At 39.7% G+C, this 25,429-nt stretch overlaps 1 protein-coding gene across 6 annotated transcripts in view; it reads right to left on the minus strand.

Annotated features, from left to right (window-relative positions):
• The window catches only part of LOC116313970 (protein inscuteable homolog), a 55,094-nt gene that overhangs the window by 24,091 nt on the left and 5,574 nt on the right, over window positions 1-25,429 (minus strand). The window contains exons 1-4 of one of the 6 annotated variants that reach the window (XM_031731832.2): window positions 22,046-22,173; window positions 11,464-11,555; window positions 381-747; window positions 70-122 (exon numbers count right to left, since the gene is read on the minus strand). In XM_031731832.2, the coding sequence (XP_031587692.1) occupies window positions 70-122; window positions 381-747; window positions 11,464-11,537 (494 nt within the window). In that variant the 5' untranslated portion in view covers window positions 11,538-11,555; window positions 22,046-22,173. Of the gene's footprint in view, window positions 1-69; window positions 123-380; window positions 748-9,161; window positions 9,297-11,463; window positions 11,556-12,608; window positions 12,666-17,248; window positions 17,594-22,045; window positions 22,174-25,429 lie in introns of those variants that run through there. The other 5 variants (XM_039615441.1, XM_039615442.1, XM_031731831.2 and 2 more) reach the window with 5 other exon arrangements.

Genomic DNA, 25,429 nt, shown 5'->3' on the forward strand with positions numbered 1-25,429 from the left:
TTGATTTAAAAAACAAAGCATTTGTTTGGGAGTTTTTTAATTATTGCATATTAACGTTGTAGATTTTACCTCTCTGTAATATTAGTCAGCTCCATACACTTTTCCAGCAAAGACTTCTCATACTACAACAAAACATGCACATTTAAGTGGTCAGACCTCCACAGTTCTAAACATAAATGGCATTCTTCTCCAAGTAGCTGTCAGTGGGGTATAGCTTCAGGTATTTGTAGATAACAGATAAGGAAATAATGTTCAGTAATGCAAGCTCAGCTTATGTCAAACAGCTCCAGTTAAAAAGAAACATCGTTCAGTTTTTTTCATTACTGTAAAATGGGCACTTATTTATGTATGCAAACCTAATTTTCAAAGTCGACCATCACCTTCTGCATCTCCGGTGGCGTGCTTCGAGCTGCACTGTACTCATGTACCAGTGAGCGAACATGGCAGTTTGCCCGTACAGCCGTGCTGTGGACCCTCTGCCAGCGCCCCTTCTCCAGCCGCTGAAACATCTTTCCTAGCTCTGTGCTGACCACCAAAGCTCGGCGAAGGAGCGTCTGCAGGTTGTTTCTAGCCACGTGGTCCCCTGCACCAACCCCAGAGCCCACAATCAGCTCTCCCTGCTGAGAGTCCTCCTCTACCCCGATGGGTTTGGCCTGGAGGACACACATGCACTCTACTTCCGTCATGTGACGGAGGTCTTCCATCCAGCGCTGGACCGAGTCAACCTGAAGAGACTGCGCACGGGTACTGTGAGTGAAACAAACAGAACAATAGATTAAAAAATGTAATCTAATGTAAAGGTCTCAGTGTGAACAGGACTTTTTCTTAAGCCAGAGGCAAAATAATTTAGAGCAGAGATGTAGATTTAACACAATTTCAAGGAATCCCCCTGTTTTCCCCATGTTTACATGCTGTATGTTCTCATTTATAACTCCAGTTTCGACTAAAAGTGAGTCAGCAATCCTGAAGACAGCGGTGTCCCAATTTTTGTATTTTTGTTAGTGATACAACAGCATTATTCAGCTTGTTGTGTATATCTGGTCCATTGCAGAGACAAAATGAAGGGAGATGCCACAGACCAGGGTTCATTTGCCATCTATTGATTGCGGTATGCAAAGAAAATTTCTTTCTTGTTTGCTCAGACTAAATCGACAGGAACTGGCTTTTTGGTTTCTCATTATTAATTAGAAAATCGAAGACATATTGCTAAACAAACATTCATTTCATGGATGTAGCAGTGTGCACCGGTTACTATGTACCGAGGGCAGTGTCATGCTAGAGAGGACTTCATTAATGCTGACTGTCCTCCCTGCTACACTGTAGCTTAAGCACATTTATATGAGAAAAGTCTGATCATCTTTGCCTCCTCCACAAGAAATAACATGGTTAATCAGTGGAAAATTACGGAAATTCAAATTGGTTGTTAGGAAGCTTACTCGCCTGTGCCACCCTTGTCATCTCTATATAATTTTCCTGTTGTTTTTTCATTTTTTCTTTGAAAAAAGTACATGATATATCATTATTTTTTATGCCAAAACAAACACTTGTTTGCCAACAGGGCCACTGCTAATCCCTCACACAAACATCAACTGTTTTATCCCATCATGGCAGGTGTATCTGCTCTGATGCAGGCTACTTATTGTTGGATAAAAGAGAGGACAGTGTTTGAGTCAAAGATGGAACCTGCTCACTTCAATACTGGCCACCTGGCTCGTGAGTCAGAAAATTATCTAGCTAACAAACAAACTGTACAGCGCCACGGGGCATGAGTTGGAGCTCTTGCTCCTGTTGGCAAATCTTGCTGCAATAAATATAAGGTGAGCTGAGGTCTAACAAAGGCTCTTTTAAGCAATGTGAAAAATAAACCTAAAAGTGAATGTCTGTTGAAGCTGGACTTTGAATTGATAGCTTAAATTTTAGTTAGCTAAAACTGACCTCCGGCAAAGAGTTTTTGTTATGTTTGCACTTGCGTGTGTGCATTTCATACTTATGCATACTTATTTCATACAACATGATAGGTTGAAAAATTTTGGAGAATTCCGATAAAGGTTTGTAGGGATGCAGAGTGGGGTCAAGTTAACAATTCAGGAATTTAAAATATGAGGATTTAAAATATCATGTTACGTTTGACCTCTGACCTCTCTTTGAAGGTCACTAGGTTGATCTAAAAGCGATACTATTGCAGTAGCTGTTTAAAACTATATTTTTCAGTCCCATGTTTTTGTTTTGACAACATATCAGTATATAGGGAATGATATATGGGGACCATAAATATCTTATTCTGACTTGTTATGTTAGTTACAGTAACTCTTTCAATGCAGAACAGTTTACATAACAATTTTGTACATGTACAAAATAAATGTGTTATCAAAAACTTTTTTCACTTGATATTCGTTACTAAACATTTAAACGTATTTTACTAAACAATGAAATGATTGCTACACATGTGTGTTCCACATAAATGTCTCTCTTCCAAAGTATGTCTATTATCCTGTTTTCCTTCGCTCACCCCAACCCGTCGCGGCAGATAGCCGCCCCTCCCTGAGCCTGGTTCTGAGGTTTCTTCCTGTTAAAAGGGAGATTTTCCCTCCCACTGTTGCCAAAGTGATTGCTCATAAGGGGTCATATGATTGTTGGGTTTTTCTCTGTATCTATTATTGTGGGGTCTACCATACAATATAAAGCACCTCGAGGTGACTGTTGTTGTGATTTGGCACCATATAAATAAAGTTGAATTGAACTGAACTGCATTGAAATAAATAAAAAAGCATGAAAAATAATGATGCTCAAACATCATTTGGGAACCACTGATATAGGTTATACATGCAAACTCCATCACAGTATCATGATAATCAGTCACTGGAGACTACAGTATTCAATTCTAAAATACCCAAATCAATAATGTGTTGTCAAGGTCAATTATTCACAGATAATAGCCATCTTCTGTCCTCGTTAGTCTAATCCCTCATTTCCCCTCAGGATTGTGATGGCTTTAAGAAGCAGCTTTACTGAGCAAACACTCTCCCCACTTCAATCTCTCCCAGCAATGACCCTAATGAAGGGAGGCTTAAGGGGGCAATCCAGAGGCCAGCATCCCGCGAGGCAAAGCTCCCCGAAAGAGGGTGGGTCGATGGCTACAACAGCCACCTTTGCTTTGAGGGAACACAGAGGAAAGGGTATGAAGATGAATATTTTCCTCTTGGCTCTCAGGCACTGCAGTTTGAAATGGCAACTGGCGGGACATGTTGGGATATTGCACTGGTATTGAGTATCGGCTGATATCATCTGAATGAAGCACTGTTGTGTTTACATTTAGAACAAAGATTTGTCATTGAACAGCAGCAGCCATCATTATTAAGTGACGTCTTCAAGCTATGCTTTGACCTTTGTATTTTAGCAATAGCCGGTTACACAAGAATAAATCATTAGCAAGCCACAAATCTAATTATAGCTAATCCGATATTAAACATGATTGGAGGGCAGCTGTGTACTAGGGAATGGAACAGCAGATTTATATCACATTTATTTAAATATTGAGTCGGCTACGAAAGACAAAGCATGTATGTGCTGATAAATATACATTCAGTGAGTCATCTGCCAACTGAGGACGGGGAACATCGCGGCGAAAGATGTAAAATGTGCAGGCTGTAGAGAGAGGCAGCTCAGTGGTTCGAAACTCTGAAGCAGAGATAAATCTCATTCATTGTAAGAGAATGGAGATGTAATTAGCTATAAATTTAAACTGGAATAAGTAACTGCACAGAATAGTAAGCATTAATATGGCGCTTACTCTGCTAAGTGGGGTAAAAAGCTTCAGAGTGATCATCAGATAAGATATGAGTTTTAGTTGGACTCTACCTAGGCAATTAAAGATATTAATATCTTTAAAATACTACTGAATCCTGTTTCCTGTTTTTTCTGCTTATTTGAAAGCCTCTTAAAAACCACTCTAGTTCTTGAAATGTCCTTTGTTGGAGATTTGTCAGGCAGCGGTGAATAACACAGTGATTCAACCTAAGTGGCAGATTAGTCACAAAGCTAAAGGTTTGTTAATTATTAATTCTTTTTTTTTTTTTTTGGTGGTTTATTGGATGACAAAGAAGCATAAAAAAAAGCCTAATGGTAAAATGTCAACATTTGAAACTGTTTCCAGAATCTCCTGGTTTCTATCAGTCCAAAAATGTCATTTTAAAACCATTTGCTCGGTTATATCATAGCATCACACCAGGATGAACCCATCTGGATTTACACAACCAATAAAGCCCCGAAACACTCCCGTCATCATATGTTTAAAAAAAAAAAGCAGATAATAATAGGTTTGTTTTCCAAAGGAGGGGAAGCGGTGCACTTCAGCTTGCAGGGCATGACAAATATTTACATGTGGGGCCAAAAGAGGGTCAGGCAACAGCAACTCTATTATCCCAGACAGGATGTCTCTGCAGTGATGAAGCATCAGTACTTCTCATCTGCTGGCAGCTGGCTGGCAGAAAACTGAGCGATGGTGGCAACGAAAGAGACAGGAGCTGGTTAAAAGGAGATAGCTGCGTTTTTGTTACACGATTCTGCTGTTGTCGGTTTTTCATTTTAATGTTCATTCTGCATTATGATGAGGTAGGCGGGAGATGGGCTACTGTCCGATGGTGCTAATTCCATTTTTCAACCTATGCATCTTTAAGGATAGAAAAACATGCAGTATCAACAGGTTTTGCTGTTTAAAACGAGGGTAAACTTGGAGACTGCATAATCTATTTAAAAAAGTGTAGTTGGTAAAAAAAAATGAGCAGTACGATCTCTGAATGTTAAGATGAGTAGCCGAGCTTCATCAAAAAAAGGGCGAATCCTCTATAGATTTGCAGAGTTCGGGCTGGTGTGCTGAGCTGGTGCGCCACAGTGAACTCACTCTTCCTGTAACACATCAGGTGAGAATTATAACCGGAGCTTTTAGATTAGTCCCACTTAAACTTTTTATGTACTTGAGGCACATGGAGTTCTGCTGCATGAGTCACTGTCAGGCTGCTGCTGTCTGTTGAGCCCCATAATGATCTATCCCTTAGCTCCACTGCAGATTTATGAAACAGTGAAGCTTGTGACCGCAGAGTCAGTTTGCAAGTGTGTGTTCTTGTGCTTTTCTTATTTGAAGGGTTATGTTGACTTTAGATTAAGATAAGGGTAAGAGTTGGGCTACGCTCAATCACAAACAGTGTGTTTGATGTTTTCTCGCACATAGGGAAATCGTCATGGACGTTCCACACTGCCATGCTCAAAGGCCGAATGAAAAGCCAGCCGCCGTGGTACTCGGTTGTTGAAATAAAAAGCGACAAAAATAGAAAGGGACAAAAAAAAAAATCAAACCCCACATATCCACTTCACATGAAAGTGAGTGTGAATGTCATAGTGTTGGTTTTGAAAAGTGGGGTTGTGTTGACGCAAGAAAATGCATTATGTATGTACTGTTTTTAGGAAGGCTTTTTGCATGTTTTTGTTTTAAAGACACTTTTTTTTCATGCAAACATGATGCCAGTGATAAAGGCTGCCATCTTTTTCTGATCATCTGCACGATCAGTTTATGAAAATAACAAACAAACTGAATATTAGTTAACAGGCTTGCTTGCTAGACATCAAGGATACTTCTCAAGAAGTTGAGAATTATATGAATATTTTACCTAAATGAGCAGCTTCAAAGCCATTTTTGATGCTACATTGACCCAAAATATTAAAACTGCACAGTGCCACACATGATTAAGATTACAGACCCGAGCTAATTATAGGAGAAGCTAGGACTCTATTGTCATGAATTGAGACCTAGCTTCTTCTAGCTTCTCCTTCTATTGACAGCATGGCATTTGCTAGGAGACCAAACAGGAAGTTGACTGAAGAAGCTAAGAATACAAAAAAAAGTAAATAAGCAAGAAGTCAGGTAAGAGCAAATCTTGCACCAACAAGATTTATCAGCCCAAAGATGGCAAGACACAAGCTGAGTCAATCTTCCTGCTGACAGCAAGTAACACAAGACAGTGGGTGGTAATGTGGCCCCCTACAGTGAAACAGTAGGGGGCACCCAGAAGCAAAAATATCAGTTTCATAGTGTTGCTCAAACTATATTAGCCTTTGAAAGTTGAGTTCTGGTGGCAAACTTTTATGCCAAATTCTCATACAAAGGTCAGTGCCTATACAACTTTAGTCAAAGCAGCTGCCAATCACATATGCCATAACATGTCATAACATTTAAAATACCCTCACTCTGTGCGCTCTACCATCCCAGCAGAAGGAATGTTCTGCTGACAGCTACGCTTTGCTGAGGTACATCATTACCCACCACAGTGAAAAATGACAAAAGCATCGCTTACACGTATGGACTCTTACCTCATTAGAGGCTGTGAGTCATTTTGTTTGAGGCTAAAAATAGACATATCCACATGAAAGCACTTTGTAAACTTTAAACTCTTTGCACCCAGTCTGTGGGTCTTTCACTTGCATCTTGAAGTTGGTTACAATAAAAGATAATATAAATGTGCTCCAAATCACAGAGAGCCACAATTTTTTCCCCCCTCAATGCTGTATCAGTTCACAGAGAGCTTGCTAGTTAGTGAGAAGCAGACGGGCAGGTGTGAACTCAAGCATGGGAGCACCTGTTGTCACTCAAGTATAGCAGTTATTGTACAGCAGGAACTAATTTGTTCTTCAGGGCTGGAAGCCTATTACAAGGCTTGTTCCACATATCGCTAGAGGCTTCAAGTGATTCAGGTACTATGTACAACACTTCACAGATCATGACCGCAGGTTGAGTAATGTCTGCTTCTCGTTGCTTGATGAATGGCCTTCGTACACGTAGAGTAACCCTGCTGTCAGATGCAAAAGGATCCCACGCGGATGTTTTGAATTAAAGGGTAGACGTCCTCTGTGGCTCAGGAACATTTAAAGGCAGTGTATTACATCAACATGTCTTAAAATACAGACAAATAAGTCTCCTCTGCTTTTATGGGTAAAATCACAAGACACTGAATGAAGTTATACGAACACACAAACAGACACTGACAACTGATTAGTCAAATGACAAAACTGCTATCTCCATTTCCTTTGATGTGTCATTCATCTTTCGAATAAGTTTCCAAGTAAAAATGCTATGAAAGCCCTAGTTCCAGACGGCCGTGACTTCTTGTCGTGTCGGAATAAAAATAAAAACAGAGTTCCAATTGCAAGTTGGCCGTATCAACTTAACTTTGAGAGTTTGTTTAATTTGTACTGTTGTATTAGTGGGTAACTAATAGTTGCTGTTCATATAGTGACCTCATTAGAAACGTTAGCACTTACCTAAAACCACAGTTATACACTTACTTATACCAGGCTATATTTGCTAGCAGTGACTAGCAAGTTGTTAGCTAGCAGCTAACATAAGACAACTGCTAATCACAAAGCTCAGTATAAGTAATGACTGTGTTCTTTGAACTTTTTTTTAACCTCCTAGGACCTGGCGTCCACATATGTGGAAATCACATTCTGGGTTGTCCAGACCAAAATACAAAATTTTGCTCTACAAGGGCCTGATGTCCACTTACGAGGACATTATACTGCCACTGTTCTATCGAAATTTTAGACAAATGTCCTCATATGTGGATATCAGGCCCTTTTAGAGCAAAATCAGGTAAAAAGATATTTCTTTGTTTTTACATTCATCAGATCCCAATCAGCCCAAATAGCAAAGAGAAATTAAAAATGCATGCCATGAAAGAGTTTGGGTCTTAGGAGGTTAATGTAATAAATGCTCATACAAAAATCTTTCCTCACTTTGTATCATTCTCATGAAGCTGTTTTACTTGCCAAAATCTGCTTTTTGTGTCTTAAGCTTCTCTAAAAAAAATCATCTAAAACAAAATAATTTGTACCTGATAACACACAGACTGCTTTCTCTATATAAAAAAAAAAAATGTTATGAATTTACACTCTCATGGTACAAGAAGGAATTTAGGATTAACCAACATCTGGAACTGTCCATTAACTCCAGGCAGTATTACTGGCATCCTTTGTGTTTCTTGCTTGGAAAAGAAACAGCAACATGTGTTGGTTTGTGTCATTACGTCTGTCTCGGATCTGACTGCATTCAGTTCAGATTATTCGCTGCATATTCTTCTGATATGGTAGTCATTTAAGACAGTATAAGCAGGAAGGAGGTCTTCACTGTCACCCAGTGTTTGGGGTGCATGGATATCACAATCTGATGACTGATGTAATGGAACTAAATGGAAATCTTTCTTAAATACCACAACAGAACCACAGTCCAACTGGGCAGAGGGAATGGAAATGTGGGCAGAATGAGCTGTTAGATTTTGAGGACCCAGCCATTGTGGCTTTGGCTTCAGCTGAAGGAGAAAACAAGGACACTCTTGTCCCAAACAGAATTAAATATGGAGGCATATAATCAAGTACGATGTTAATGCATTCCTCTTTAGCTTAAAAACCAGAATATTGCTTAAAGGAATCATCTTTTACACAGAAACAGCTTCACTGAAACGCGGGGAGGTTTCTATATAATATAGTTTCACTGTGGCAAGAGGTGACAGATGAGCAAAGAAAATGGTTAAGGCATCTGGCTAATGGCACATTTAAATGCACAAGACACGCCTCGATTTTCTGGGTGAAGGTTGAGCATGTGCTCCTCCTGAAGTAGCACATGGAAAGGGGATATTGTGGCCTCTGACTGGTACAGCTGAATCCTGGCTAGAGAAGCAGACATCTGACTCCCAGATGCTTCAGACAGCCTCTTATGTGTAGCCAAGACTAGATTCTCCTAAGACAAAAAACACAGCCTTTTTTTTCTCCTTTCTTTTCTCTCTCTTTGTCTCAGCCGACTTCTAACCTCAAATTTAATTATCTCAGGCTTCTAAGCACGCCGTGTTAAATGCGCACAACGCATACAAATACAGACATATGTAAAATGCATTAGAATATGATCCATCTCTCTCTCTGTCTCAAACCATCTCCAGTCCATTCATCTTACACTTTGGTTTGTTTCCTCATTTTTCTTAGTCTCACACACACTTTCCCCCACATTACTAAAGCCACACTTTTTGACAACTTTTCCAATTTTCCTAAGTGAGCAGCCACAACTCACTTTAGAAATATACACACACAAACAAATATAAAGAGACAGACACTTGGCTAACCTGTTTGCAGTGTAATGACTCGCCAACCACTTTCAGACTGCGCCCCGAGGCTCTGAATGTGCAGACAAGCCGATCTGGGAAAAGGTTCTGCTGTGGAGATGTTTGTTAGCTGAGTTCATGTACGTGTTCCATCTGTGTTTGCAATTTATTTTAATGCAGTTCAGCCACTTGGCTCGTTTCATCAGCTGATTTACTGACTGTTAGTGCACCGTGCGCAGCACAAATCCAATTTATATTTGAGTGTGTACATGAGACACAGACAGAGATAAGTACAAGACCGTTTTGTCCTTTATTTATGTGCGTGTGTGTGTGTGCCTATGGCGTGTGAGTTCCCCTGATTTGATATCCAAGTGCATTCACTGCGCATCTTCTGAGACGCTTTGCGAACATTAGTAAACACCAAACTGTCAGAAGATATATATTCAAATTTATTTTCAGTGACTGAAATATTCTAAACCACAGATGCTGACAAAGCGGCTTTTGTAATTGTTAAAAGAAAGAAGCATCAGCATGTGTGACTGTCAGTCGACTGTGAGACAAAACTGTGTGTGATAAGAGCTGATTTGCATTTGTGACCAAAAAGTGGTGGGTTTTTTTTTTGGAAGTCAAGAACAGCAGTTTACTTAGAGTTTTGTAAAGGTTTGAAAACCTTGAGTTTTCTTTGGAGTTCAGTTAAAACATGTGAAAAGAGAAGAGAAGAAGCTAAATAAACTGACAGTTGCCAATTTTACATTTAAAAAGACCAGATCTCCAGCTGAACTCTGTGTTGTTGGTGTCTCAACAGTGAGAAGTGATCAGTTGAGAACAGCTAGTGGGTTTGTGCTCCATGTCAGCTCAGTTTGTCACTGCTTGTTACATGTGGACGTCTCTTTTAGCATCTTGGCCACATGTGTCCTACAGATTGTTCAGGATTTTAGATTTTGAGCTCTGGCTTTATGTGTTTATCAGTAAAGTTTGTAAAGTTCATTTTTTTTGTAGCCTCAGTATTATGGGTGGGCAGGAACTCTGAACCCATCCAGACATGGGATTGCATTGTTGGGAAGGTTTTTGACCTTTGCACTACCTGTAATTGAGTACCTCAAATATATTGATCTAGGATCTTCACTGAGGTGCAAATACTAGTATGATCAAACATCAAGTGGAAGATATATCCTAAGGCAGATATGAAGGATTAGTTCAGCAACTCAGGGGTCTGATATAACAACAACAACAACAACAACAGTAATAACAATAATAATAATAATAATAATAATGATAATAATAATAATGTCACCAAACAGCTCCTCATACATTCATCTACTGGGAATGACTAATGACACAACTGCACCCTGTCACTACTGCAAACCTTAATCCCTGCTTCCATGAGAGGTGGCACACATCTCTCACACCACCACCATTACACTGCATTACCTGCAGAAGATAAGGGGCCAAAGTATTCTGCTTTTTTGGAGGTTCCATTTGCAGATGAAACAGGAGGGTAGTTTCTTGCTATCAGGTTGGTGTTTAGCTGTGTTTTTGTGCATGAAGGTGAACAGTACTCTCCACATCTTCACCGGTGGCCGTAATATTAACATGAGTAGTGCTGAGAGACTATAAACTACTGCTAATAACAAACCATATGTTTGGGAAATTGTTCTCTCTGATCTCTGGAAATTGTCTAGTGGAACTATCACATTGTCAAACCTCTTTTAATTTGACTTTTTTCTCCAATGATCTTTAAACAGCTGGTCCAGATAACACACAGAATTCAAGGCCTGCATTGAACACTGAGGTCATTTCTGCTTCTCATCTAACATTCACTGTCTTGTATAATCAGTCATTTGAAAGATATGTTCATATGTTTGGTGGTGTAGCCTACAAACCGTGTTATTAATATTATTATTCATTGAACATTTGGTCAGGTAAAGAGATGTATTTTTAAGTGGCAATAACAAAAACAAAAAAGCATAACAAAAAAAAGTCTTTCTTACAACGTATTTTCCTAATATTCACATTTTTCCGCATTTTATTTTTTACTTTCAGCAGTAAATTGGAAGAAAAAGTAAAAACCGCACAAGGAATCACAGCTAATATTAATGAGTGTACTTTTTATTCTTATTAAGGCAAAGAAGTGACACATGGAGTGGGTATATTACTGGTGTCATTGTAACCTTTGTTCAAAGTCCAAACATCAGAGCCTAACCTGCATAAACCAAGTGTATCTGTGCTTTCAACGACCAGACCTGTTGTTAGCACACATGAGAACATTACTTGTTAAACATGAGGTACAGACCCAGAGTGTGCACACTGGGTTGTTACTTGCCTCATTGGAGATGAAGAGAGCGAGCTGCTCTGTCTGGAGCTGCTCTGAGGACTTGCCATCCTGCCTGAGGCCATCTTACTTCAGCTCAGCACCTGAAATACAGCATGTGCACCGTAAACACCAAGACATGAATGAATACGAATTTGGACGTCTACCTTTATCAATATGTCCCGTGTTGGGGAGTAACGGAATACATGTACCGGCATTATGTATTTAAAATACAAAATATAAGTAACTGTATTCCGTTACAGTTACCATTTAAAAAGGTGATAATTAGAATACAGTTACTTTGTTGAAATAAATGGATTACATGGTGGTCTTTTCCTGTTTCATATGTGAGGCTATGCCCTCTCTAATTTTGGTAATTCCACGCATTGCCGGAAACCCAAACAAAACATGCAATAAGACGCTCTAATGTAAGTGACCTATTAATGTTGGTGGCGTCAGTTACACAATGGACCTGAGGCCAGGAATGCATTTCTTACTTGGAAATTTCGACACCACTTCACATTTAAAGAAGAAAGGGATGGGAGAAATCTGACCGCGCAATGCAAACTCTGTTTGCCAGCAAAACAGACTCCAAAAGACTTGAACCTAAAGAACCATCTGGATGTAAGTTCTTTTTAAAAACTAACGTTAGCCTACTGCAACTACCTTGTTTTACTTGTTGTAGCTACCTTATGTGCCACTTCATTATCTTCGATGTACTATTGCTGTGTGATTTATGACTATCAATGAAGGCTACTCGCCACTGAGCTAACATTGTTAGCTGGCGTTAGCTGAGGTTATTTAATAGGCTGCAGACTGTTAGGCTTGATGGATAGCATTAACAACCTGCTAGCTGCAAATGATCACGTGCAGTTCTGAAAGCAGTCTATGAACTAACCTCAGCTAACGCCAGCTAACAATGTTAGCTCGGTGGCGAGTAGCCTTCAGTAATAGTAATAATTCACACGGCAATAGTACATTCATGTAGTTGTAAAAAGCATTACGATATATTAAGTAATCCAAAGTACTCAGAATACGTTACTCACATTGAGTAACTTAACGGAATACGTTACAAACTACATTTTGGGGCATTTATTCTGTAATCTGTAGTGGAATACATTTTAAAAGTAACCTTCCCAATACTGAATATGTCATACCATCAAGTTGAATATCAAATTTCATCAAATGTCGCGCTGGAAATGGAAACTTCCTTTGCACCACTGCACAGCACCATTCAACATACACTCTGTAAATATGCTATCACATGATGACACACGTTGCATCCCCCTAGCTGTACTGCTGACCACCGCACTGTCATCCACTACAGTATCTCCTTATTGATCTACCTCTAAGCTTTCTATTCTTGTCCCCCTCCCCAAGTAATTCAATTATCAAAAAACCTCACTGTTTTAAATAGCTTCAAGCTGATGGTGTGCCATGGAATAATATTTCTTATCTTCTAATCTGTTGGCTGGCTGCCAGTCAGTGACTCTCTTCCCTTCTTTGAGCCCGAGCAAGAGGGCTTAAGTGCCCGGAACTTTATTCTGCTGTTTTATTGATGTATCCCATTTAGATTAGTCCATTTTCAATCGGGAGAAGCCACAGATGCCCTCCCGCCTGAACCACACTCTAATCCTTTTAGTTAATGATATCCTGCAGTTGTGTGGTTACAAATTTCGTGTTTACTGCGGGGATATAATTAGCAGGTAGTTACAATGTGAGACGAGCTCTCTCTCACGCACACAAATACACAACTACCCCATGTTGTGAGTTGTGGAGCAGATTTCAACTGTTTTGCTCTGCCTTTTATTAAATGCTTACAGAGAGCGACAGGATCGATAGACATACGCTTACAATAAAGTAATTGAGGCTAGAGGGATGTACGATGCACGTGAAGCGTCGCTTATTGGATCCCACGTCGACTTGCTTCATGAGTGCTGCACTGCCATGATTACAGAATATCTGCTGCTTTTAGTCGGGTTTGAAGATCGAGCGGCTGCACATTAACGGGGTCACCAACTCCGTTTGACTGTTTGCTTCAGTTGCTTCGAAAACGGAGAAATATTTGATTACCGTTGAGTACTTTTTCTTTTTTGGGTGTCAGTAACCGAGTCAGCGACTGAGATAAAGAGATAGGCAGACGGATGAATGGGTGGAGGGATAGACTTGTAATACAGACACAAAGCAAAACTGGAGGAAAAAAAACCTACAAAGAGTAAGATGCAGGAGAGGGGGGGAAAGTGGTAGGAGGGTTGGGGTGGGGAGTCTTTTAACTGCAGTCTTGGCATGGCTCCTCTAGGGCCATTTTCAGAGAAAGCATCACAGTGAATCAGAAATTATACCAATACTGTGCCAGGACCATGGAAATCTACTGACAGTAAGCACCCTGTGCTGGGGAAAAGCCCACATCTATTACACTTGGTGCAGTGAGTCATGAAAGTAGAATAGAATATCATAGAATGAGTGCTGATATAATTGAACCGTTAGGCTATTACAATAGAGGTGTAGATGAATTTTATTGACCCTATAATTGAGCACAGGGTCATAGCCATTAAGTCACAGTTCCAGCAGATTCCATTACATGTGCTTGCGGCTTGTTCCAGTGCTCTTCAGTGGATTACCCTACAAATGGAGATGAGTTGTCCAATCAAGCAATTGTCCTGAGCAATTGGAGTGTGCCGCTAAGTGCTGTGTTAAGGACCATTGCACTGAAAGTGATTGCTGTCTGCTGTGAGTGCCCACTGGCTGTTTTTAGACAATCTCCCTTTCAGCCTTGTGGACTGATGTCATTTTGTTATTAGCAGTTCCCTGTTAATTTACATAATCTTGTAATAAACGCTAGAAATTTACAGTCCGGTGAAAAAAACCCATTGGCTCCTTTCTTTTTGCTTATTTGTCATCAAACAAATTTGAATGTTAGAGAAAGATAACCTGAATAGATATAATATGCCGCTTTTAAATGATGATTTCATGATTAATTGTTTTTTTTGTGTTTGTCTGAGCTATTCAGCAGTGAAGTTGCTGGTGTGTTTTGGATTCCAAAGCAAAGCAGTTCCCGACCATCACACCAACACCACCATGTTTGACTTTTGGTCTGATGTTGTTTTGATGAAATGCTGTGTTAATTTTACAGGACTCAGACATTCCAAAAGGTGGACTGAGAGCGATGAGATGTGGACTAATCTAATGGGATCAATAAAACTTTCCGTGGACTGCCTAGTTTTGGCGATCATCAAGCCTCTGTGTTCTTTGTTGTCAGCAGTGGTTTTTACTTTGGAACTCTCTCATGGATCCCATTTTTTCCTCTTTCTTATTTTTCATTTTATGAACACTGACTATAACTGAGGTAAGTTAGACCTGAAGTTCTTTAGATTTTGTCCTGGGTTCTTTTATGAACTCCTGGAAGTCTCTCCAGGTTTTCTCCATTTGTGGATAATGGCTCTCACTGTGGTTCGCTAAAGGTATAAAATGGCTTTTCTGGACTGACAGATGTTGGTGACTTTGTTTCTTATTTGTTCTTGAGTTTAAATCAGATCTTTTAACCTACTTCACTTTGTCAAACACGCTCTCTTTAGGCAATTTCTTTATTGAACAGGTCTGGCAGTAATCAGGCCTGGATGTAGCTACTGAAATTGAACTCAGGTTTCCAAAAAATGTGTTTAGTCACAATTAATTCATGATTTACAAAGGGAATAATTACTTTTTCACATAGCGGCAGGTCAGGTTGCATAGCCTTTTCCCCTTAATAAATAAAAATAATTATTTAAAAACTGCATTTTGTATTTACAACAAATTTATCTTTGTTACATGTCTTTTTTGAAAATAAAATAAATAAGATTTATATTTCTGTGGGTTAAGTATGCCCAAGTGCACAGATGCTGCAAGTGCTACAGAAACTTGAGTTCTGTGAGCAGATGGTCAGGTTTGACTGTATCCTGGCTAATTTTCTTGCTGGGGTGGACATTTCTTTTCATGTCTGAGCTGAAACCTGAGTGCCCAACGACTTTCCCTATTCAGCTGCAGTTTTAGGTAAGCCAAACAAAGGACAGCTCTGTCTCAGCCTCATGTCACATGCCGGGTAAAATAACAACCACTTAGTGACTTGTGCGTGTAAGAGAATTCACTAGGGTGTGCCTTTCAGATTTACTGCAGCATTCGTATTTATTCTTTGCATGTGTGGGAATTTAGAGGACTTTTAAATGTGGTTTGTGCTTGTGTGCATGTTTCTGTCACTTGCAGTTTTCCAGTCCTGTATCTGTTTCAAGTTAATGTCATGCCAAATCTGTACTAGCGAGAGCAATCTTGATTCTTTGTTACTGGCACACTGGAGCCGTTATTAATTCTGTTTGTGAATATAAAACCAGTTGACAAAGCTTGGGAAAAAGGCTTAAAAGGGACAAAAGTAATTTTCCAAAGTGTAAAGACTTGCAAACTGAGTATCAAAGTCAGTACTGGTTCCTCCCATTTGTCTAGACCAATGTAATGTAAGTGTTTGATAGTTGCTGATCTAGCTACAAACTACAGTTAATGGATTTTGCAAAATAAATCTTAGTACCTGAGCTATTTTCTGAGTAACCTATAAAACGGAAGTTCACCTATAAAAGTAACGTGTTACAGTACATAAAGCTAAAGGTTATTTTGTTGCTTGTGTTACCAGTTAAACCTTTGAGGAGTGGGGATATGGACATCAGTTTTACTTTTAAAAGGCGTGATAGTAAAGTGCAAACTGTCATGACGGAAAATAAAACTTAAGCTCTTTGCACAAGCACACACGCTAGCAAAGAATCCAAGGTGGTGTTAGAGCTGAGGGTATACGGACACCAGACTAGAAGTCAGAGCAGTGTTAATTTCTATGACCAATAATTTTCATCATAATTTTTATAAACTACCTTTTATTTGGATGAAAATAAAACGATAACTAAATAAAAACTAATGGACAACGACAAAAATGACAATGAAATATACTGACGCTAAAAATGAGATGAAAATATTCATTTATTAGTTCTGATTGATCCAGTCAGAGCTAATCGCCTTGTGGAGTGAGCTACAGCTTTTTTTTGGAAGCAGTACAACTAGCTCCTACCCTCATTTCTCATGGAAACTCGATAAAATGTCAACGCTTAGGAGGAAGAGAAGAGTAGCCATACAGATACATTTATCATTTGATGTCAAGAAAATAAAGCGCTTTGTAAACCTTTATATGTACTTGTTTCTAAAGCTAAGTCACTGTGGTGATCACTTTCATGTCTCTTTGGGTTGGTTGTCAACTTTACTTTGTGTTGTCAGTTTTGGGTTCATACGTGAACGTCAAAAGAAATATCATCCGTGTGTCCTCACTAGGATTAGGGAAATGTGTCCGTGTTCAGATCATGTTACTGACTGACATGAAAGTAATGTAACGTATTGCATGACTTTTAAGAACAGCAATGATGTGTAGTTTATTTTTGACAACTACAGCTATGAACACGTTTTTTGACTCAGATGAACTCAGCATATGTGCAGCGTAAGATATCACTGTATACCAACTTCTCTCTGTGTGCTCTCTATAACTTCTACATCACTGACTAAAAATACATTTCCAGTCTTTCTAGAATATACTGTGGTAAAGCAGAATGCCTCTTGCCAGATTCTTGGTAAAACCACTAAATGAATACAAAAACTGCTCTGCAGAAAACAAAATACCACAGCACTGCGGTTTAGCTTCGGTGTTGTGCCAACAACAATGAATTTCTGTTCGACGCAAATACAAGAAACTGAACTCTGAGGAGAAACAGAAGAAACGAGCAAAGCCACTCACCATTTTGAGAGGCCAAGACCAGCTTGACTCAATGTGATTGTGTTCAGGACAAACTGAGTCAGGCTGCGTAATCCAAATTTAATGTCCATGATGTTTCAGGGATCCGTCATTGTGCAGCCTGTTCCTTATGGCTTGGCTTTATTTTGAAATTGCCAGTGATTAAACACTCTGGCTTCTTCTCCCAATGCTCTCGGAAACTCACAGACTGAAGAAAGCATATAATATGTGAGTTTCTTTTGGACGCTGGTCTTTAAATACAGTGGACATGCTCTGTATCAGCAAGTCAGCCATGCCGTCCTGCTCACGTCCTATCATTGAGCTGAAGACTGGGTTCACAGGAGGAGACAGCGGTTACAGTCTCACCACAGAGCTGTCATGTGGAGAAGAAAACTGAGCAGGATGGGTACTGTATGAGTGGCTGGGTGGGAACAAACTGGAAGCTGGCTGTGCTCAGCCATGGGCCCAACATTCCCATCCCACACACACTGGGCAGGCTTAAAGTGGACCCTTGTTTTTAGACAGAGAGAAATCCATAAAGGGTGACGGAGAATGTCTGATGTGAACTAGGCATTTGGTGAGTTAGCAAGTATATTGCAAAGTTTAACTACATTAGACTATTTTGCTATCAATAATTAAATATTTACTAATGTATGTATGTATATTGTTGTATTTTCTTTTTCTTTTTACACATATTTTAAATCTTACAGTAAAATTTGTTTAAGCTTCATTAAGAAACCCCCCACCTCATTATCCAGGTAGTGATAATGCCATGCTCAAACTCTTGAGCTAATCAGACAGAGATTTATGCCAGAGTAATCTGACTGCAGTTGACTTAAACTGTTCCAACAGAGTAGAGTAAAACTTTTTGGAACAATTGTGGAGCTAGAGAACAGCAATAGCTTGTTTAACACAACTGGAACTGTATGTTTGTCTACCGAAAATGGTGCCGACTGCTTCAGTCATGACTTCCTGTGCTCCTCTGTTCTGTGAAAATGATCTATACAAACTGGAATCACAACAGTCACAAAACCAGAATTTCCCACGTGATCTAATAAGTAATTTAAGCTTGTCTAAATAATTTGACAGGATTTCACAGCTCATAAATAGCAAATTATCCTCCAGTTTGTCCTCTTTGGGGTAAAGTATGTAAGAAAACTTGTATATTTGTTTTGCACAGCATTCTATAAATAATGATTATTAGTATTACTATTGTTTCTTTTACATGAAGCAGATTTTGAAACTGCATACTTTACTCTCCAGACACAACCCTCTTGTCCGCTATCTCAGTCTGAGTCTAAATGCAGGGCATTCCACAGATAACATTAGCATGACATAGCAGCCTATTTTAAATGTGGATTCTGTAAAAATCCAAATGTGAAGCATGTTCTTCTGGGGCAGCGTGGGAAACCTTAGCAATGCTGAATTTTTTCATATCCAACTTAAAAATAAAAATACACCAAACTGTGCACATTACCAAATTTTCATTCAACACGTTAATGGTCAAAGTAATATTATTTGAATTAACTTTTCCAGCTCTCTTGTGATAAATGAAAGTTTGTTCTCATGGTTTCGTGTTTATTAGTCTTTATATACTCCTATATTTTTATTTATGTCACTGTTATTTCTGCTGTTGCTCTGCCTGGTTAGATTTAAGTAGGAATACATTCATAGATCATCTTTTTTTGAGCCGTAACTGACAATTAACTAACTGAAAAAAAAGTGCACATCTTGCACTTGCCAGTCAAAATGTGGGACAAGGGATAAAAATGCAGTTCAGTCACACATACAGAGGGACACCTGGTCACGCTACTCATAAGTGATCCATAAAGTCCAGCTTTGGTCTTTACCTTGAAGGATTTATTTTTGTGAAAGCTTGAGTGATTCTACTGGTATGCTTACACACAAATCTTTGTGTGTGTGTGTTCCATCTCTGTAGGGATTTGTTTATTTGGTTTGACTTGTTATGACGTGAGGTGTCATTTGAATTGCACAAAGAGAAGAAAAATTGACTTTATCTCTTTTCTAAAGTTAACTGGATGCCAGATTTTAAGATCTATTCGTCGTACGAGCAACTTTAGAGCTTTTCTGTTTATGAGTACTTGATTTACTTATGTGGTTTTACCTTACCAAAATAAACTAGGGTTTCCACTGTCGTTAATATCAAGTAGATAAAACTTTAATCTATCCCCTTTGATATCATCCCGCATCATTCACTACAAAGCTTCCACTGACACCTGAGAGTTGTTTAGCACAATGAGCATTAAAGCCATTCCTTGACAGTGCTAACTTCGGGTAAGAGATCTGAATGACCTTCTCAGCAAGCATTCTGGCCTAAAGCCAAACCTTGTTCCTCCATTCAGCACTGTTCAAAGAAAAGCTCACAGCCAGAACCAAGAGGAATGTCTCTTCTGAAACATACAGAGATGGATGACAAACCAAAGTGGATCCTACATTTTCCACCATGGAAACATTTTGTCTTTAGAAGCCGTAGTTTTTGGAAACTGCAAACACAACAAGAGTGGTCACTTGAGGCAACTTCCTAGCAATAATGTGGGAGTAATGTGCCATGAGATAAATCTGATATTACCAGAATTTTCTGATCATTTTGTTCTCGGCCAACAATGAGAATATGTGTAGGTCTTACACTGCTAACTGCTACAGATTAGCGACATGTTTACCAATTAGCTCTAGTCTCTGTTCTAACTTTGAGTAGCTGCTAGTGTACGGAGGGATCTTAGAGCTTTTTCTTCCTGAAAAAGATTTTTATTGCTGTGCATAAAACATAAACAACAAGCAGAAACTGTATACAGGTCTATGAACTCAAAGAGAGCTGCAGGTTTTTAGGCTGCACCGTCTTTAGGCATTGTCGTCCCCGTACTCTGTCAACATGAAACGGCTTTACTGATTTCTGCATCAGCCAAATCTCACGCTGAGGGAGGCACGTTTGAAAACTTCAGCAGCTACCGCATCTAACTCCACTATCCTCAACAACTGTGTTCTTGGCATGTAACAACACATGCAACACACAGCATCAGTGTGGGATGGCTAGCAGAGAAATTTGCCTTTAAAGACACAAGACCCCGTTCTGCAGCAGAGCTATTGTTGCTGTGCTAATGATAGAAAAACAGTGTCAACATCCTGACATGTTTCAGGGGACGGTGACAGGGCTTCATGAGCGTCACAAGTTTGAGTGTGACACACCGTGATGTCAGAAATAAATGTGTAGGAGGACAGAGAGGAAGCACCGTTCCCCTTTCCATATATTTTTATAACAAAAAGTGGCTATTCAGTGTGAAGAGTGAAGAGAGTTGAGAAAGTGGTGGGGATGGTGAAAAATGGGTGATAGGTTGTGGGTAAAACAGGTGCCGCCACGGAGCTGTAAAAACACTTCTGCTACAAACCTGCTCGCCAAAGAGAGTTTTCTGATTCAATACTTCTTCAATGAGAAAAACTCAAATGATTCAGATGTGATGTACTGACACTGTTTTGAAGTTGTATTGTGATTTGGTAATCAAGGTAATCAACTAATCGAATGACTGCAGGAATAAACAAGCCGATTTACTGATACAACATGCTGACGAGAAGTCAATAGGAGTTATCTTTAAGGTTTTCATCAGTTAACTGGGTATATTAAGAATATGCTTTCTAATGATATGTAAAGAAAAGATGGGAGAATTAGAGGTAATAGAAAGTTTACATAGCAGACATATAAACTGCAGTTCTACTACTGATAGTTTTGCATAATGCAAGTAGTAGAAAGTTGACAGCAGTTGGAAAGTATTAGAGTGTGTCATTCAAGTCTTTGTAACTTAAAAATCCGTTTTGGAGCAGGAACGACTGGGATATCGTTTAGCGTCTGTCACCAGCTTCTACAGACAAGATCAGTTTGGATAGCATGTGATATTCTCCCTCAATGGCGTGCCTTGACAGGAGAACCACAGTTTTGCTCCATTGTACTTCCGTCACTCATACTGTACCCAGACCCGGAAAAAAAAAAGTTTTCTTACTTTTTCAAGAAACTATCAGTTGAGCAAAAAACTTAAAGGATATTCAGAAAAGAAGTGGAAAAATCCTTTTGTATGAATGGCAGAGAACAGTGTGGCTCTTTCCCACTTAAACCTCAGTTACCATTAAAGCTACTGTTAGCAATTGATATAGTAAAAACATTCCATAAAAAGTTCACTGGAAATTAGGTCAATTTTTTTGTCTAGTAAATCATAATTATCCTCAGGAGTCTCTGCATACATGAGTATGAGATATGAAAACTTCCTTCCCCAAGGACATACTTCTGACTGGACTAAATGAGAAGATGCCCTTGTAAGGCCAAAGAAAGGAACAGTATGTTTGGGCCTGAGGTCATTCTTTCCTTTGGCATAATATTATGGAAGTTAAACTTGCTGCCCTCCTGATGTTTCTAGGCAACCGTGTGGCTTATGGAGAATTCAGATGGGGTCAAGTTGCACACGCACATTTGCGCAGACCTGTAGCCAGAGTTGTGGTCTAAGATCAGCGACCCCATTAGATGTCATGCTAATAAATGTAGACAGATGACAGAGACTGATAGCTCCTACACGTCACAGCAGCAGTAATCACAGCAGCTTCCCAATCCTCCGGCACCAAAGGAGCCATTTGCCTCCCAAAAAGATTACATTCAGCTGGATAAATAACTACACTGCTTCACCACAAGTCTGCTAAAGTGAATACACCATCTTCTTGGTCGGATACTTTATGGTAAGCTATAAAAGTACCCATAATTCTCATTTTCAGAGGGGAAAAAAGATGACAGCAGCACCATACCTCCCGAGAGATGAAATGGCCTCAAGATCACGCCAAGAGAAATATCCAAATGCATTTTAAGCTTCCCAGTTCCATTGACAGCTAGTCGAAGAAATAACAAGGGGGAGTCAGCCGGAGAAAAGGCAACATCCAGAGCTAACAAAAGGCTTTAGAGTAGAGCTCAGCAGCTCTGGGAGCAGCTCCAACAGGCCAGAGACTGGAACTGGATCCCTAGTCAGGCTGGTTCAGTAAAGAGGATCGTGTGGGTACCTGACACCAGAGCAGTGACGGCCAGCAAAACATCAGGAGCTTCTTAATAATGAATGAGCAAAGTCTGTAGAGAGGCACCACACTCACATACACAGCACATGGCTAATAGAGAGTCACACTGAGATAATTGAAGACAGGCTTACAGCGTGGTCAGGTAAAAGCAGGGTATATGACTATAATCAGTCGAAGCAACCTGACACATGTTACTAACAAAGTAGTCTGTCATCACTCGGCAGCAACCACTTTACGCAGAAAGGACCACAAACGTGTCTATAACATAAGTTTAAGCACAAAAGAAACTTACACACCTCTCTACTCAGTTTTAGTGCATAATAAAAAAATAAAAAGGACAAAAGCAGGAGAAAGGAAAACTGGAAGATCACTCAGTTACAGGCCAGTGTGGTGTTCAAAATAACAAGATTGATGGGTGTTGTCATGTATGACTTAACCCCAACCACACCCACCTCAGAAACAACCTTTGATTGGCTGAGATGCATTTCTTGTGCCAAAGGAGAGGGGAAAACCAATTCAGAGCTGCAGACTGCTTCAAGAAACAAAAGTGGAAACCTGTTTTTTTCCAGTGAAACATCAGCTGAGTCACCTCAGAGCCAAGAAGACTGACAAACACTGAGGTTAAAGGCAGGAGACAGAAGTGAATCCATTTGAAAAGTGTGGTCAGACTGGCTGGGTCCTGAAAACCCAGATTAAGTGGGCACAGAACACCTAACCAGAACTGAAACCCAAAAGCAACATCAAATGGAACCACATTGTCATTAGATATGTGCCTTTTGTTTTTATAAAACAAAACTTGGCAGCAGTTAACTCGATTAACTTGGGGAGAACTGCATACCTTAACATCATCAGTGCTATGCTGCTCACTCAGCGAAGCTATAAATCTGATGTACACAATGCAAGACAGCAAGCCCACCAACTCAGGACATGCTAGTTTTTACATCCTGGTCATAACTTTCTTATTTGTCACTGGCTTGGAAAATCCCTGTAGTAACGAGTACACCTTCTGGGTTTCACCACGTTTTTTCAATCACTTTTACAACTCTTAGTGAGTCTATGATTTTATTCAAATATGCTTTGAATGTACCTCTTTCCTCTTAAGTGTGTCTTTAACTATTGCTATGCCTTTACTGTATTCATCCACATGTCTTTTAAGGAGAAGTTCAGAACTTTAGCATCTGACTGTACATATGTACATATCTTGTACATATGTAGCCCTAATCCTTGTAATATCACATAAAATTGCCGTAGCTTCCACTCAGCGCAGTCTCCTTAAGAATTACATCCAACTCGGGTGCTGCAATTCTACAGAATCTACTACCTCCTACATACAGAGTGTGTAGGTCAGAGTAGTGGTATGTCCAGCTCTCGCGGGTTATCTCCCATCACAGCTATGCAGTTAACTGAACAAATTATCATCAGGATTAGGAACCATGGCACTGTAACACAGAGTCTGCTATCATGAGAGTGAATTGTATTTAAATTATGGAAAATTCCTACTTTCAGCTCTTTGCTGCCTGAGACAGTGCCAGTAATTCCATTCTCATAGACCTCCTCAAGCATGTTGTCAGCATTCATGGGAAGACGTTTCATTCTTTCCACTACTTCCAGAGACAGATCATCAGTGCCAGAGATGCCAACAGAATCACATGAGGCTGGAACCACTTTTACTTGAACTTTGTTGTTTATTTATTGTAGATTGTACTATTTTTATTCTTTGTCCTGCTGCTGTAAAACAAGTATTAGGTATCTATCTATCTATCTATCTATCTATCTATCTATCTATCTATCTATCTATCTATCTATCTATCTATCTATCTATCTATCTATCTATCTATCTATCTATCTATCTATCTATGTGATCTAATATCTTTACCATACGCTTTTTACACAAGCAGATATTTGTGAAAGAAGAAGCTCTTAATGTTAGCGTCTGGCATACAAAAATGACATTGAACATAACCTGGTGATTTTTTGCCTAATAATCCTGAACCATCTGTCGCTTCCTGATTAACTATGTGCAGAACATCAACACAGCAACTCAAAGAGCAGAGTGTGCATGTGGAACCGTGAGGGTTCACTGAACTCTCAGCTGCCTTTGTGGAGCCACTCAGACTCAGCACGAGATCTCAGTAAAGCAACAAGCTGAAGGAGAAAACTCTATAAAATAATAAGTGAACAAGTTACCATGGGGGTGTAGCAGTTTAAAGAAAAAAAATATACAGGTGCATCAAGCTACAGATTTTAAGACCAACAAAATCCCTGAAAATCAGCTGCCACGTTTGACTTCTGACATGTGGCCAAAACATTCCTTTGAAGCAGATTCCCAACCACAGCAAGAGCTTTCAAGCCTCAGCATCATTTCCCAGTCTCCTGCTATCAATCACAAACACAGTGACCTCATGGCAGTTATGTCACACAGCTCCTTCAGCTAGATGGAGTGCCGTGGAAATGGCATTGGACCAGTTATGACTTTGCATTACATGTCAGGGAGACCACGCGGCTGCAAGAAGGTATGAGTGAAGCGCACTGTATGAAGAATTTATCATCACCTGTCAGCTCAGCTATCTCCACCCACAGCCACCTGCAATGTAAATCCATGCCCTATGTATCCAGTGCCCAGACCATAAATAAACCAATGAAAGGAAAGCTGAGTTACACACCGTATTTGGGCATGCGAGTGATGTGATATTAGGGACCACACGCAAAATGGCTGAGAAAAAGAATGGACACATGAATGGGAGTAGGGCTGCAATAGCAGTAATTCCATGCTACTCAAGGCTACAGCTGTTTGGGATTAGGAGGTGGGAGTAAATTAGGTGGGCTGGGTCCATGTGTGGGTTTAGGGAGAAAGGAAGAGAAGACTAGGAATCCCGGGTGGAGGATAGGTCTGCTGCCCAGACCTAAGCAAGGGAACACAAGAACCACTTCAGGGTAGGGTGGAACTTTTCAAGACTGTTTTTTCTCTAACTGTTATTCCACCACTGCATTAAAAGTCCAGAGTGAACGACACAAGTGGTCATGTTGATAAGTAAATATCGGCTGCAAAAATCTCAAGGTATGCAGGAAAAGCTCCATGTGTACCCACCGTGCAAACATGTGGCACCTCTAAAAGACATTTCA

The sequence above is a fragment of the Oreochromis aureus genome, linkage group 7 (genome assembly GCF_013358895.1).
Source record: "Oreochromis aureus strain Israel breed Guangdong linkage group 7, ZZ_aureus, whole genome shotgun sequence".
Lineage (NCBI taxonomy): Eukaryota > Metazoa > Chordata > Actinopteri > Cichliformes > Cichlidae > Oreochromis > Oreochromis aureus.